The 16,394-nt window shown below is 37.7% G+C and overlaps 1 protein-coding gene across 7 annotated transcripts in view; it reads left to right on the top strand.

Moving 5' to 3' along the window:
* Positions 1-16,394, top strand: part of erc1a (ELKS/RAB6-interacting/CAST family member 1a) — a 38,091-nt gene that overhangs the window by 5,954 nt on the left and 15,743 nt on the right. For 4 of the 7 annotated variants that reach the window (XR_007440939.1, XR_007440937.1, XR_007440938.1 and 1 more), the window contains exons 3-13: positions 5,712-6,089; positions 8,616-8,690; positions 9,565-9,720; positions 9,828-9,995; positions 10,870-11,037; positions 11,131-11,268; positions 11,414-11,554; positions 13,535-13,675; positions 14,640-14,833; positions 15,122-15,133; positions 15,589-15,676. Coding sequence is in view for 2 of the 7 variants with exons in the window: in XM_049484193.1 (XP_049340150.1) it covers positions 5,712-6,089; positions 8,616-8,690; positions 9,565-9,720; positions 9,828-9,995; positions 10,870-11,037; positions 11,131-11,268; positions 11,414-11,554; positions 13,535-13,675; positions 14,640-14,833; positions 15,122-15,133; positions 15,589-15,676 (1,659 nt within the window). In the remaining 5 variants the exon portion in view is untranslated. The remainder of the gene's footprint in view (positions 1-5,711; positions 6,090-8,615; positions 8,691-9,564; positions 9,721-9,827; positions 9,996-10,869; positions 11,038-11,130; positions 11,269-11,413; positions 11,555-13,534; positions 13,676-14,639; positions 14,834-15,121; positions 15,134-15,588; positions 15,677-16,394) is intronic. The other 3 variants (XR_007440940.1, XM_049484194.1, XR_007440941.1) reach the window with 2 other exon arrangements.

Below are 16,394 nucleotides of genomic sequence, written 5' to 3'. Positions count from 1 at the left end.
TTTTATTGAGAGCCTGTTTTAAAGTCAGCCATTTCAATCATGTTTTACATGCAGTGTATTCATTTTGATCCAAGATAATATTTAGATTTTTGAAAAGCCTCCCAGAAATGCTATTTGGATTCTTTCCTATAAAATTACACAGCAGAAAATCATAAACAAACATTAAAGTGAAGTTGACAGGAGCAACATTACTAATAAACTCAAAATGGTTAAATTGCATTTCATTAGATAAAGGTTTACATTCTCAGAGCAGTCAGCTCAGCACACTGAACTACAGCACACTGCTCCACACAGTTTTACTAAACTGAAAAATGTTTTATACACAAATAAATTAAAAATGCAACTGCATTTGTCTTTGTCAGAGTGTGAGTCCATATCACTGGCAAAGTCATCAGCTCAGTCTGGATTGAATGCTGTTAAATCGGGCGAGAATTAAAGAAAGCCACACTTTGGTTGGGTGTGTCCGGAAGAAATCTGGAACTGTGCTTTGTTCTTTTAGCTTAAACGATCTCTGCTACTTTCTTGAAAATAAGACGTTCTTGTTACTTTTTGCTGTAATTGTGTTAGTTGCTAGGATAAACACTATTACATGGTGTATTAGCTGCCTTAATATTTTATACAGTACAGCATATTTCTGTATATATCTAAAACTGGTCAGAATAATAACTGCATGTTTACTGAAAAGACAGCTGTCCATTAATAATTTTGGAAAGTTTGAAGTGGCCCTGCTGGAGCTTTGTAGCTGTTTCATCTTAAAAATACTAACCTAAGGAGTCAAATGTTAGGACTTTTCTTAATGGATTGCGTTTTTATAGTTTTGCCCAGTGTCCCTCTTGTAATACCTCAGACACACCAACCAGTGAGCCGTAACATAAGAGAAGATTTCTAAATAAAATTCATGATATTGTGTACCCTTATAGCTTCTGACCTTATAGCTTCTGACCTTATAGCTTCTGACTTGTCAAGGCATGGACTAATGAGACAAGACCTCTGAAGGTGTCCTGGTTGTCCTTATCTGAAACTTTTTTCTTTTGGTGGGTAATAATCACCACATACCCAGAACACCCCACAAGACCTGCCTGGTGTTTTAGAGATGTTCTGACCCAGTGATCTAGCCATCACAATTTGGCTCTTGTCAAAGCAGCTCAGATTTGTATACTGTGCCATGTTTTCTGCATCTAATAAAACCACTATATATTTACCCCTTAACAGGTATCACCTCAACCAGATAGTCAGCGAGAGGCCTGAAAGGTGTATTCAAATTCTGTCACTGATAAAGGGCAGAATGTGTTGAAGGAGGCAGCTGGAACTGTTGTTGAATGGCTTAAACGTGTTTCCTCCATGTGACCTGATTTTATAGCTCTGATGCAGATGCACTTTAGTTTTATGAGGACATAATGATCAGTGATGTGAGCTGTATTTCATATCATTCTCCAGACGTTCTGTTTAGGTAATTGTCGGAGTTGTTTTGAAACCTAAGACCATTGTTTGACAAAATGTTCCAAAAAAAAAAGACTTGGACTCAAACTCTCCTCCTCTGCGAAATTATGGTAATGGGCTGATTCTAAAATGGCCATTTTACTCTTGCTGTGTTTTAGTTTGCTGATGAGCTGATGCTTGAAGAGCTGCCCACACAACAATGTGTGAATGTGTCGAAATGTCTCAGTGAGCGAAGCATCCTTGCACTTCTTTTCTGCTAATTGTAGATGGCCGTTTGCAGATTCTTTAGCAGTGCTTCCTGGATGCTTGTCGGGTTAATTAGCCTCGCAATGAGATGGGGCTTTCGTGGCTGTGATGTTGCCATACCCAACCCCCCCCCCCCCCAAAACACACACAGACATCTTCACCAACCCCACTGCAGTACACAGACCCCTGTCATTTTAGCGATTAGCTTCAAACTGTGCTTCACACAGCAACATGGCTGTCTTTGTCACACCCACAGATGAGGGGGTGTAGCACACTGAGCTAATGATGGCTGTGTAATTCAGCGTAATAGGTATTGTCATGCCACTGATGTGGCTCACTTCTGGTTAGAATCACACAGAACATGTCCAGAGACGTTCTAGAGGATCAGTAATAAGTAATATGTGGTATTTGGTAACATTTGGCAAATGGCACCATGCTTATTTAAGCTTAATTAGACCTTACAATGCAATATCCTCCAACTGAGTGTGTATGTGATTAAGTAATTGCTTAATAACGGCTGTTTAACTTTGAGTTTAGCTGCTGTGGAGAATGCTGAGAACACTCTTATCTAAATGGAGGAGGATATTAAAAAATAAAGCAGACAAGCAGCCAGTGTGGTGACACGTTCTGTGACCGGGTGTATTATTTTTGCACACACAGCCTACGTATATGTCAAGAATGTGATGACATTTCTAGGAAATATTTTTAATAGGGAATATCTGTCTGTGGACACTGGCTCAGTATTAGGGCTGAGGACTTTGGGTTATGTTGGTTATTGTGTAAATATATCAATTATTTTTATATATATTTTAAAATGAAAAACTTTAGTTTTAGTGAAAAAGTTCAAGCTGTAATATATAAAGTATATAAAGGATTTTGTCTGTTTGTTTGTTCTTTATGGTATGTTGATATTAAGCAAAGAACAACTGTCATATTTCAAAAGCTGAAAAACAGCAAAAATGGAGAAAAGTAATTTGTGTTGCAGCAATGATACATTAAATACTAACTACAGTAGCAAAAATAGCCAGTTTAATTATAAGGGATATAGAGGAGGTTTGTAAAATGATCATGCAATAATGAATTATGTCTTTCTTTGGAACATAATGTCAGAAATGTTCACTTCAGGTTTAAAATAAAAAGTGACACAAATTTAGGGTTAAGATACTTTATTTAAGTATTGATTTTTTTTTTATTGATTAGGTTTAAAAGCAGGCTTTAAAGGACAGCTTAAAATATAAAAATATTACATGCCAAATCTGTAAAAGTGTTAGTTTGTTTGAAAAATGATTTAATCACTTCAGATTATAACATCATGGTTTACCCTGTGGAACGAGCTTATTTATAGCAACCTGGCTGTATGGATTGGTATGAAATAAGAAGCACGTAAATAAAGCAGAGTTTCCAGATGGCCCACATGGGGGCTCCATCCTCCCTTCTGTCTGCATCACTACACTACAGACATCCCACATCTGCCACCACCACTTCTTCTGCCTAGCTGCTGGAAAACAGTTGTGTTATATCTTTCTTTATTCAGACCAAGATGAAAGAAGAGATGTCAGAGATATTTGTGTCAAAAATATACACACACACATCACAGTAAATAAAGCGCTGCTGCAAAAGTTTTTCTTTTGGCTTGTTGTAGAGCAGCGTTTGTAATAGAGATGTGTGAATGTCAAGAACAGTTTAATGATAGTTAAAAAGAACTTTTTAACTTGATGTTAAGGTTAATTACCAATTTAAAGGTTCTTTACACTCGAACAGTGTGTAGTCTCTGTGTATATACTGTGCATGCGTCAGACAAATTATTGTTAAATTTATTGTTTAACCTCTAAATAACCTCTTTTTAGTCTTTCCAGTTTCTGGCTTGTTTAGAAAAGTAAAGGTATGATTTATGTAGTTTTTCTATAGTTCTGCTAACTTATTATATTGTATATGATCCAGATTGAAGCTTTCCATTTCTAGTGTATTGTATGTGGTGCCTGTTAATTAGCCTTTTACACACAGTTTTAATTTTAATTTATATAATATATAGTCATGCTAAACATTAGGTCATTGTTTTGTCATTTATAACTCTGACTGTGTTTGTTCTAGTTTGAAGTTCAGCTTATGTCGCTGTAATAAATGTGAGCAATTGGTTGTTGGCAGCTCAGGCATCTTTGGCATATGAGGACACAGTCATCAGAACCCTTATGAAAGAGCTGTTTTCCTCATTTCAAAGCTGGATGGTTTTTGTTCCTTAATAGCATCATATATCTGAATAGTATAATTTAAAGAGATGTCATAAAGGGATGTTATTGCGCTCTGTTAATATGATAAACCTGTTGTATGATTGATTCCACATTTGGGGTGCCATAAGCCCTTAACTGTTTTAAATGCTCTTCCAAACTTTATTTTTTTTTAAACTAATTTAGACATTCAAGACATTCATTTGAACAATTAGTCTGTTATCTTAACCAATCTTATGAATAATCTCTCACCCACAATGAGGCTTAGAATAGTAAAATTGTTTTTTTTAGTGTATCATTTGAAGAAAACATTCTAATTTGCTAATTTATGCAGAATTGGAAGATGATGTACAGTGTGTCTCCATTAATAATTTACTTCTATTAATCTATTTATTATCTTATGTACTGAAGCTACCTACAAAGATTAAAGAATGTAATGCGGAACCAAATTTTACAGGCAGGAGTTTCAGCGGGAAACCCTGAACTGCAGGCTGTCAGCATCTTAGCAGATTAGCCACTTAGCTTATCTCAAGCTGATTGGCATCTGAAAATGGCGAGTGCAAATTACTCACAGGACCTTAAAGACCCTATTCTCAGTGAGTCCTTTAAGAGGGTTCGGCTTAAGCTTTAAACGTTGCCGAAACGGAATGAAATGAAAATTCCTCCTAATTTTTTTTTCTTAGTATGCTAGTAACTGTTTAGACTAAATGTTTTATAACATTACAGATTAGAGACTTTCAGTTTTGTAACCAATTGTGACCCATGTTTTTTTTTTTTTTTAAACCAGTCCTACATATAAATATATGATATGTAAAGGTGTGTGTTCACCATTTACATTTTACAGCATAAATGTCTGTATAAAATATGATAAAATGTACTTACTTTTGATGAATAGCACACCTATTTATCTAAGCTGTTCATTAAAGGTAAGTACATTTTATCATATTTTACTACACCAAAAGTCAGAGTTTTCCTTTAAGAAGGTTTTGTTTTTGCATGTCATACTAAACCATGAGATCCACAACATGGTGTTAACTTAACGCTGATTTCTGTGTATTGTTAAACCATTACATATTTGGGCAGTAGGGCTGTACTTTAAAATTGCTTCGGTTAGTTTTACAAGCTCAATAAATTGTCCTCTTCATTAATTAACTTGTGTAATAGGAGTGTGCCATATTGTATTGTATGCAATAATGTCACCAATAATTCTGACACAATATAACAACTCTGTATTGTGATATTATTGAAAACAGCTGATTTTGAGTTTTTTGTTTTGTGCAATTGACTGAATTTACTTTTGTGTACTTTGTGTACTTTTGTGTACATTTGTACTTTTGTGTAAATTTACTGTTTGAGGAGAGAGAGCACCCAGAGAGAGCAAGGCTAATTGTACTCTCTTTTTGGGGCTCTGGCAGCTGATGGTGAGCTACATGACTAGAATTCAAACCAAGGATCTCTAGATCATAAGGGCAGCACCTGTAGTAGTATATTTTATTAAATACTTAAAATATATATATGTTGTGTCATATTGACAAGAATATAATTTTCACAAATATAGTGAAATTATTTTAGGGCCATATCACCCACCCCTTTGTGTAATATACTATATATTTTAAAGGAGTGAATGTGTTCAGGTAGCAGGGTTCAATGAATGTTGAGGGACACAACTAATATATACGTTTTTCATAACTTACACTATATGAAGAAATGTTTATGGACATACTTCCTTTGCAAACTTTAATACTTGCTTTAATACTGTTTTTAATTAACCAATCTCTCCTCCTGTCCTGTCCACCATAGCACCTGCAGACCACGGTGCAGGCCCTGCAGGCCGAGCTGCGCATCCAGCGGGACCTGAACCAGCTGCTTCAGCCACCAGGTGAGCCACTGGCATGTGAGCCGGGCGAGGAGCAGGAGCGACAGGCACGGGAGCTCTTCCTGCTGCGCCGCACCCTGGAGGAGATGGAGCTGCGTCTGGAGACCCAGCGGCAGACACTGGCTGCCCGGGACGACTCAGTCAAGAAGCTGCTGGAGATGCTGCACAGCAAAGGGCCATCAACCAAGGCCAGTGAGGAGGACCACGAGCTCACTTGTCGCCTGGCCGATGCAGAGATGCACGCACATCACCTAGAGAACCTGCTGGAGCAGCGCGATAAGGAGATGGTGGCTTTGCGAGAAGTAAGCAACTGATACATTCCATGTTAGCAGGGGCCAGCAGCAGTTTTAGATATGTAGATCTGTGGCATAATAACGACTTGTTTAGTATTTAACGTGTTGAAATGATGATGATGAGTTAAACAACTTTCTTAACTTCTTTTGTTGTTACATAGCTTCTGCTGTTAGCTGATTTCAGATGTTCTAATGGTAGTCGAAAAGCTGCTCATCCAGGTAAAAACAAATCCTATACTGGTCAGCCAGTTGGTTAAAGGTCACCTTCCGCGAAAATCCGATTTTTCTTGTTTTTTGTGGAATACAGTAGGTCTCTCCGAGTTGAATGTGTACACCTGCACATTAAACTGTTTTGCAGCCCCCATTGTCTGCAGGAGCTAAGCAAAGAAATCCCCCCTCCCCCCCTCCGAAAAACGGGTGAATTTTGAATTATCTTTCTGCCTACGTAGGCAGAAACTCACAGACCAGCCCACCTTGGCTCGAGAAACTCCCAGAGGCGGAGCTGAAGCGACGCAACATCACCGCTCATCAGTTAGGAGGTGGGAGGCAGTGAGCGGCAGAGCGGTGGAGGGGCGTCGCAGTGCTCCTAGCCAATCAGAGGAGAGATATTTGCATGCTGTTTGCATGTATGAATATTCATGAGCAAAGCTGGAATCCGGTCATTTTGGACACACCCCTAAAACAGTCCATTTAAAAAGAGCTATACAGAGACACCTGAGCACTTTTTTTTTACAAAAACGGCTCACATGTCATTCATTCATACTAGAGACCACAACTAGACATTTTAAAATGAAAGAAAAAACGACGGAAGGTGACCTTTAAGAGATGGTTAACTAACTTAGCTCTTAAACAGCAGCTGGTCTGTCAGGATGACCAGCTTTACTACTTAAATAAAAACATTCCCAGCAGGTAAAGAGATAAGAAGAGGTAAGATACATACAATCACTTGGGAATAAAGTGATTGACAGCTTGGCTGGAACAAGCCATCTGGAGGACCTTACTATTTACATAAATTAGCTGAGTTGTAGTCAAAATGCCATACAACAAGCCAGTACTAGCATACTGTTATTGATCTTGTGGTGTAGTGTTGTGCTGTCGGTTGCATTTACAGACACTCCCAAATTCTTTGCAGTATTTTTGGCTTCATTTTTGTATAGAACAGAAGGGAATGTATTTACAACCATTGGGTCAGGCAGCTTGATCAGCTAGACCACCTTGAGCTGGCCAGGCTGTTATTCTCAGTGGGGAATTTTTAACTCAATGTACAGCGATGTCTTGATTCAGTGTATATTTTTTTAACACATCTGAAATATATGAATACATTTTTAATGTGGCTAAATATGTGCTTTATGCTAATGTTATTATTTTCTGTTTTAGGTTTATTACGTGTTAATGCAAGAAAATGCATTCTACCTCAGATGAAATAAATCATAATGTAGTTTTCTCCCCAATTTACACGGCCAAATACCCAACCCACTCTTTAGGACACCCCCTATCACTAGTGATGCCCCAACACCAGGAGGGTGAGGACTAGCACATGCTTCCTCCGATACATGTAAAGTCAGCCACTGCATTTTTTCGAACTGCTGTTAAAGCAACATTGCTAAGTAGCATCACAGTGCACTCGGAGGACAGCTCAGTTCCAATACATCAGCTCAAATATGCCTTGTTCTGCAGACATCATACTTTGGAGTGATGTCGGGAGAGAGCACCATCTTCACACCCAGAGAAAGCAAGGCCAATTGTGCTCTCTCAGGGCTCCGGTCGTTGGCAAGATACATGAACAGGATTCGAACCACCTTAAATTTAATGCAAAGTTTAATGCAATAGAAATACAACTCTCTGGCCACAAGTTAATGTTAGCCCAAGCAAACACTTAGCCACAAGCCTCCATGATTACACTAAACTGTAAATGAACATAGAAATACAAGTTTTCAAAACGAATTCTATGCTTTCTAGTATCTCAGTCTAATGTTTTAGCCACAAGCTCCCATAGTATTCACGCTGCAGTCTCCACTGCGAGCTAATTTGTTAGCGTGAAGCGAACATGCCAACAATAAACCTACATAGAATTTACAAAACAAATTCCAGTTTTAGATTACCACAAATATAATTATCATTTAATAAATTAATACTTAATAATTATCATTTTAGAAGCTTTTGGCTGTCAAAGTCTGTGAATGCTGTTTTTTCTGATATAGTGTGCTTGTTCTCATTCTCATTTACTGATTCACAACAGCAATAAGCCAAAACTCAGCTAGAACACTAGAAGAAAGCCTCCTCTTCATATAACACACATGACTCCTGTGATAGGCTTTGTAAAACAAACATAATAAATGCTCACTAGAAATAGACGGAGGGGATTGTTTGCTCTTACAGTGCTTCGTGCTGTTCATGACTCTAGCTGAGCAATAGAATGTTGAGCCAAATCCGAAGCACAGGCACAGTTCCCCCTGAAGGTTTGATGACACATCTGAAAGCTCTATTTCTGGCTGTGGTGTGAACAAAGTGCCAAGCATGTGCCTTTTATTCCAGGAGCTGCATCGCCGCCTTGAAGGGACGCCAGAGTCTACAAAAACCAAAGCTCTGCAAACCGTCATCGAGATGAAGGTACCACAGACCGCCAGGAGCATATGCCTACTTTTACTTTATGCAATATTATCTATTCTGTGAAATAACCGAAGGGTATTATAAATTTGGGGTGGTTTGGCTGTTTGTAAACAACCATAATATTAGAAAAATGAATAGTAAGAGTAAAAATGAATAGTTTTGGAATTATGAATTAGATATGTGATATTGGGTTTTAGATATAAACAGGGCCTGGGTGGTATAAATATTTTATGTTTAAATTGTGGTAACACCAATTCCTGCATATTAATGATTATAAACTTACTGAATAATAATGAAAGTAATTCATTTTTAAACTTATATAAAGTAATTATTTGTTAGCGCCAACAATGCTCACATAGTAAAATAACATTTCTTTCAAATTATTATGTAGTTGCTGTTACGTTATCAGTGTACTGAAGTGTTCTGTAGTTAAAAATTTGGTGTATGATTTCATGATTTACTTTATTTTCACTCGTTTTTAAAGATACAAACATCCTTTCTAAAACTTCTAGCATGTTGAATTTTGTGGAATACAGTAACCTCTGCCACCTCTATCTTTATGGTTGATTTATGTCCATGTAATATAGCTCAGAGTATCTTACTGTCCTGTACCGTTCAACTGGAAAGTTCTGTGTACTGAACATTTAATTTAATTGAATGTATTTTAGTTTAATCAGACTTCATGACGTTAATATAAAAATTCTATTTTAACAGTCATCTGATCTGTACAGGGATGTATTTTTGAATAACTTACCTAACTCCTGTGTTAATGAGATCTTCACAATTTACAGCATAAGTAAGCATATTTCATACTGTCAGTTATTTCAATCCTCCTACAGACAACATCCAAAGAGGCTTCTGTTTGTTTCCTTAGGACTCTCAGATTGGTTCTCTGGAGCGGGGTCTGAGGGAGCTGGAGGACCAGGTCATGATGCTGCGTTCCAGTAGCATGCTCAGCTGTGAGGAGCGACAAGAGGAGGTCAAACAAATGGAAGTCTACCGCAACCACACCAAGTTTATGAAGAATAAGGTATTCCAAAGCTCATGTCCTTTAGAAAGCGAATCATTGAAATTTATAAGCATGTGCTACAAATTAGTGGTGGAAATTTAAATTTAAAATCATTTTCTCTGATTTAGATGGACCAGGTGAAACAGGACCTGTCCAGGAAGGACACCCAGCTCCTCGGCCTGCAGACCAAACTAGAGACCCTGACCAACCAGTTCTCTGATAGCAAGCAGCACATTGAGGTGCTAAAAGAGTCCCTGACTGCCAAAGAGCAGCGTGCTGCCATCTTACAGACAGAGGTAGGACCCTACTCAAATGCATGGTTTATATCCAGTACTGCAAAAAATCTTTAAGTTCCTGAGAAAATTATATTTTAAAAGGTTTTAGTTTGCCATTTAGCTTTAGTTGGTCTAAAACAACTACTATTATAGTATATTATATTGTAAGAAATGCAGTTAATATGAACCTCAGTGGTTACAGCACCAGGCCATCAACCACAAGGATGCCACTCCAGGCACGTGTTCTTACAAAATCACTGTGTGTGTGTGTCTTCTGAGTGATACTTACTAGTGAATGTGTGTTTACTGCACGGATGGCAGAAGCCATATTCAATCTCTGCCCAGCACAAGTGTGTTTTGAGGTGTATTTTAGATGAAGCCCAGTATTCTTGCAGAAATTGTCCAACAACTGTATTGTTACTTAGAGCTTTATTAAGTTGATTCAGGGGAGCTAATGATGGTGTTTATTAACAGATTTATGTGGTGGCTTGGGGTGTCAATAAAACAGGATCCAAACCCTTGTACTTCTTTTGTTCACTATCGTTCTATCTAGATTATTTTTTTGCAGAAATAAAATGTACAATTCATAGATGTGCCATAATGCATCCGTCTAAATGTAAAGATTTCACTACATCATTTTTGTATTATATTATATTATTATGTGAATAAAAAAAAACTTAAACTTTCATCTGCAATATTGTGTTATTAAACAATTAATTGATTACAATTAATTCATATTAAAAAAGTAAGTCTTACTTGCCCCAAAATATGGAAATGCGAAAATGTGTTTTTGAATCATTTTGTAATTGGGTAGTTGAAGGTCAGAAAGTTGCACCCCTTACACATACATAGTTTTCTAAGTCTGCTTTTTTTTAAATATAATATTCCTCCTCAGGTGGATGCACTGAGGTTGCGTCTCGAGGAGAAGGAGACACTGCTGAATAAGAAGAGCAAGCAGATCCAGGATATGTCTGAAGAGAAAAGCACCCTCAATGGAGAGATCCACGACCTCAAGGACATGCTGGACGTTAAAGAGCGCAAAATCAACGTGCTACAGAAAAAGGTTAGCCATGGCTTTACGTGCGAGTGAGGAATGTGTAATTGGTTGTTCTGCTTCTAAGCACCGTGTGTGAGGATTTTACATGTGGTGTTTCAGATTGAGAACCTCCAGGAACAGTTGCGGGACAAAGAGAAGCAGATGGGCAGCCTGAGGGAACGAGTGAAGTCTTTACAGACTGACACCTCTAACACAGACACAGTTCTTACCACCCTGGAGGATTCACTGGCCGAGAAGGTGAGTTACAGAAACAGAGAATACACCTTAAAGTAGCTGAATGCAGAAATAAACATTTGGATATATGTTGATCAATAAGCTGCAGTTTGTGATCATCAATAAGTCAATCCAGATTTCACCACAGTCTGTCTGCTGTCTGTTACAGGAGCGCATCATTGAGCGTCTGAAAGAGCAGCGTGATCGTGAGGAGAGGGAGAAGGTGGAGGAGCTGGACAGCAGCAAGAAGGAGCTGAAGGAGCTGAAGGAAAAAGTGAGCTTACTGCAGGGAGACCTCTCAGAGCGAGAGGTGAGAATTACTTGCAATAGAGACAGTTAACAGACACAGATTTAGCCTGCAGGCCTGAAGTCTGGTCGTGAATGTGCTAATAATTGGGCACTCCTTGTAAAATACACCTTTTGTTGATTTTTAAACTGAAAAGTAGTAAACACAATTAAAGAGGTAAGCATAATTGTTCAGAGTTTTTTTACACAGTTGTGTAGTCTCAGATCTAAATTTACTAATAGGCCTAATTTGAAGTGGTTAGTTCATAAAATACTTATTCCAGAGTTTGAAAAGTTTAGACTCCTCTTTAAAACTGTTAACACTCAACAACCACAAGATACATGATCTGGAAGTTAATTGAAATAGAAATTGATTAAGAAATGTCAGTAAAGCAGAACTATAGATTTTAAGGCATGGTGAAGAAGACCAGAAAAACTCAGAACGGATACTGATAAAAAATATTGTTGCAAAAAAGGCAAAGGAAACCTTCATATAGCAGCAAATACCTGCAGGTAGGTTTAACTGACACAGGACTGGTGGTGCACCATTCTGCTGTGCAGCAGTCTTTTTTACATAAAAATGAAATCTGCATCACAGTGGACTTGCCTAGCTTACATTTTTGAACACATATTTGTTATGCTTTACGTTTTAGATGCAACTAGTGGCACAAGAAACCCTCCCAGGCACGTGTCAAGCTATATCCCTTAGTTCTCAAACAGGTTCTTTGATTTGTAACAGTGCTGGAACCCTCTATAGTTTTATACAGAACCCTTTTAATTTGTGATTTAACCAGGCATCAAAACAATTTCAGCAAGATGATAAGTTTACAAAAAGTGGGTCTATTGTCTATTAACTTTTACAGGAAAAATGTTTTATATAGTTTTCTACAGCAGTTATAGTATTTACTTCTTTTCACTTAAAAATCAACAAAGTGTGGGGTCCCCAAGTTGAAAATATCTTCAAAATTATTCAAAAGTAATAAACAAAAATAAATATTGGCAAAACTGTATTGTGATGCCTTGTTGTGTGAGGGTAGCAATATACAGCTCTGGAAAAAAATAAGAGGCCACTTAAAAGTGATGGGTTTCTTTGATTTGACCAAATTGAAAACCTCTGGAATACAATCAAGAAGAAGATGGATGATCACAAGCCATCAAACCAAGCTGAAATGCTTGAATTTTTGCACCAGGAGTGACATAAAGTTATCCAAAAGCAGTGTGTAAGACTGGTGGAGGAGAACATGCCAAGATGCATGAAAACTGTGATTAAAAAACAGGATTTTGTAACCAAATATTGATTTCTGAACTCTTAAAACTTTATGAATATGAACTTGTTTTCTTTGCGTTATTTGAGTTTGAAAGCTCTGCATCTTTTTTTTTTTTTTTGTTATTTCTCATTTTCTGCATATAAATGCTCTAAATTTAAATGTTTGTATTTGGAATATGGGAGAAAGGTTTTCCGTAGTTTATAGAAAAAAAACAACAATGTTCATTTTACTCAAACTTATAGCTATAAATAGCAAAATCAGAGAAACTGATTCAGAAACTGAAGTGGTCTCTTAATTTTTTCCAGAGCTGTATTTGCATGGCACTGATAGGGTTAGAAAATAAGTCATGCTATTGCAGGTAATATTGCTTCAGTCACAGCATGTGCCTGATAAACCATGCTGACATGCAGATATCACCAAAGAAGAGGACAGCTAAGAGCCTGTCCAAACAGATTAGCCATGATAGGCCTACAAAATGCGCTGTGATTCTTGAATGTGCACTTAATGGAAGTTTTGTTCTAACAAAACTTGGACACAGAAAATCAGAGAGTTATTGGACACAGAAAATCAGAGATATCATTAGACCTTTTGGACATTCTGTAATGTAATAGAATAATGTAGAATAGATTGTCCTCTGAAGCTTCTTTCTAGCCTAAGATTAAACATTATTGGTGCATGAAAAAATGTACGAATCTGAATCTCAGGTCATGTTCTTCTGTGCTTTGATATTGTTTCAGACTTCTCTTCTGGACCTCAAGGAGCATGCATCTTCACTAGCCTCATCTGGGCTAAAGAAAGACTCCAAACTGAAGACTCTGGAGATTGCCCTTGAGCAAAGGAGGGAAGAGTGCTCTAAGCTGGAGACCCAGCTGAAGAGGGTGAGATAGTGATTGAGTCATTGAACAGAATTTTATAATTAGCCTTACAAGAATTAGAAGAAAATAAGGACACTGACATGTCACATGTCTTAGAGCAAGAGCTAGTATTATTTCATATTGCCATAACTTTTGCCGTGTCCTATAAAAGCTAAACAACATTGCACTGAGCACCAGAGACACTTGTGTGTTCTAATGGATAGTTTTAGCCACTCAATGCTGCTCACAATCATTACCACCCAATTTACTGTGCACTGTGGATGGTAATACCTTCTATATTGTATTCATAGCACACAAGTGAGAGTGTTAACTGAGGAATGTTAAATGCTTTCCCCATCAACCAAGCAGCTTCTATCAGGCCTTGATTAAGCTACAATAATTCACATCACTTTGCCAAGATCATGGTGGCTAATGTTTAGCCTCACTTACAAGAGAACTCCTTACAACTTAAACTGGTGTGAACGTTTCCTAACCATCCAGTTAGATAACACTTCACGATCAGCTTACTCACTGCTATTCTCAAATCTTATGAGAATTTATAATACTAAGTGTTATTGTATGTCCACATCCTAAAGCTTAGTCAGGTGGTTGGTGTGGCGCAGTGGATAACACTACTAGCTGCTAGTGAGCTACCATATCATGTGGGAGACTGGGTTTCAATTCCAGGTCTGGGTTACTGAATGGGTTTCTCTACACCAATAAGAGTACTTGTGCAAGACACCTAACACTAGATTGGTCCTTCTCTGTAATAGGAATAACCTGGTAAATCACTTTGGATGATCGTGTCAGCTAAATGCTGTAAATGTAGTCAGCTATTTCACTTTATTTATTAACTGTATAGACAACAATCCAAAGTAATAATGGTACACTTTTTAAAATAAAGAACATTCAGAAAATTGACTTTTTCACATTTTTGGTATTTCTTTGTATGTAATTAATGCTGTTAATATTTAAATGACCCATTCAGGCCCAAAACGCAGCGGTAGAAGCCCAGGCCAACTCCGAGCTCTCGGATCGCATTTCCTCGCTGGAGTCTGATGTGTCCAGGCACAGAGAGGAGTCTGGGAAGGCCCAGGCTGAAGTAGACCGCCTGCTGGATATCCTGCGCCAGATGGAGAACGAGAAGAATGAGAAGGACAGGAAAATCAATGAGCTTGAGAGGTTAGCTGTCTTAGAGACTGCTTTTTTTCAGCTCGTGTTGACATTCCTGTTAAATGTAGCCGTCAAAACATTTTCATACCTTCATCTGCTTTAACCACGGTGTATAAGCCTCATTACTGTCAAAAAGCCTTATCTGTCTTTTCTGTTGAACGGTGTTGCTGTTTTGATCAGCCCCCTTTGTGAGTTTTGCTTGAAATCCATCCAGTTTTTTGCTCTCGCTGAGTGGCATTTGAATTTCTGCTTTTGTCTCCTTTCTTTTCAAATTTTCACCTGAAATTCTTCACCTAGTGTGGCTTCAAGGTTAGTAGACACAGTACATGTACACATTAACAGCCTACATTCATTGCTCTAAACCTGAATTCCTGCTTTGTATTCTGTGTATTACTAACATGTCTGTTGAAAGAATGTATCCTCCAATGTCGAACTTGTTTGTGTTGCAGGCACATTTTTCAGTTTACTTTTAATGCTCCAAAAAATGTTCTGAGTGTTTAGTTTTATGACATTATTACAGATTTGAAAGACAAAATACATTTAAAAAGTTCTGATCGTGGATATTGATAGTAAAATATTGGAAACCTTGAAATAAGCCTTGTTAAAGATTGTTATTTTGCAGAGAGATCATTTGAAGCTCTCTAAGCTCTTCTCCATTGCGTCATTCTCTGAAGCTTTTGGAAAGTGCAGCAGTGGTGGGGAAATCGTGATTGTCCCCCAGTGTGTAATGACTTAAAGCATTCCTCTGTGCTATCCGTTTGCAGGCAGATGAAGGAGCAGGTTAAGAAGCCCTCCGCAAAGCACAGGGAGCCGGCAGGGAAGGGCCGAAACAGCAGCGATGCCCCACAACAGGTAAGAAAGAGCAGGCCAGAGAACACAAGCAGTGACTCTGAGACTGAATCAGAAATAGACACTCCACACACACACACAAACAAAATCTGATCAATAAGTGTTTATCCTGCTGTTCTTGCTGGAGTAAATGTCCCTACTGTCCATTGAAGGTTTTGTACTAGATTTTGGAGAATTGCTGTGAGGATCTGAATGATAAAACAAACTGTGCCTTATGCCAAGGCACACCTATAAGTGTATATATGTGTGTGTAAGATAAAACGTGAATGTAAGGAAATCACTTCAATATTATAAGCATTTAGCTTGTTTATGCTAAGAAAAGCAGTTGCTTTGCTGTTTAGTACCATCTCAAGGGCTCAACGCTGAATCTGGATCTGAGGTTTTTGGCATGGCATGACTCACATATGCATATGCTTCTTGTGTGGAGCAAACTCAAAAAGTTTATTATTATTATTAGCTCTAGTCTGTACCTCTAAACAAGCCATACTTTAGGTATGATAACACTTTTTTGAGGACATTAACTTAAGGGTTCTTATACTTTTTCCACTAGCTCTATGTTGCTTAATGGTTTTTCTCAATGAAGACATGAATAATCAGAATTTGTGTTATTTATTTGTATTATTTATTATTTTAGGAACATTATATTTGTCAATAGACTTGTATCTGTCAATAGATTAGATCACATTATAGATTAGAGTGTATGCCACATTATACATAAAAC

The sequence above is a fragment of the Astyanax mexicanus genome, chromosome 10, assembly GCF_023375975.1.
Source record: "Astyanax mexicanus isolate ESR-SI-001 chromosome 10, AstMex3_surface, whole genome shotgun sequence".
Lineage (NCBI taxonomy): Eukaryota > Metazoa > Chordata > Actinopteri > Characiformes > Acestrorhamphidae > Astyanax > Astyanax mexicanus.
Note: the sequence above shows the minus strand (reverse complement) of the source record. Positions and strands in the feature narration are given on the sequence as shown.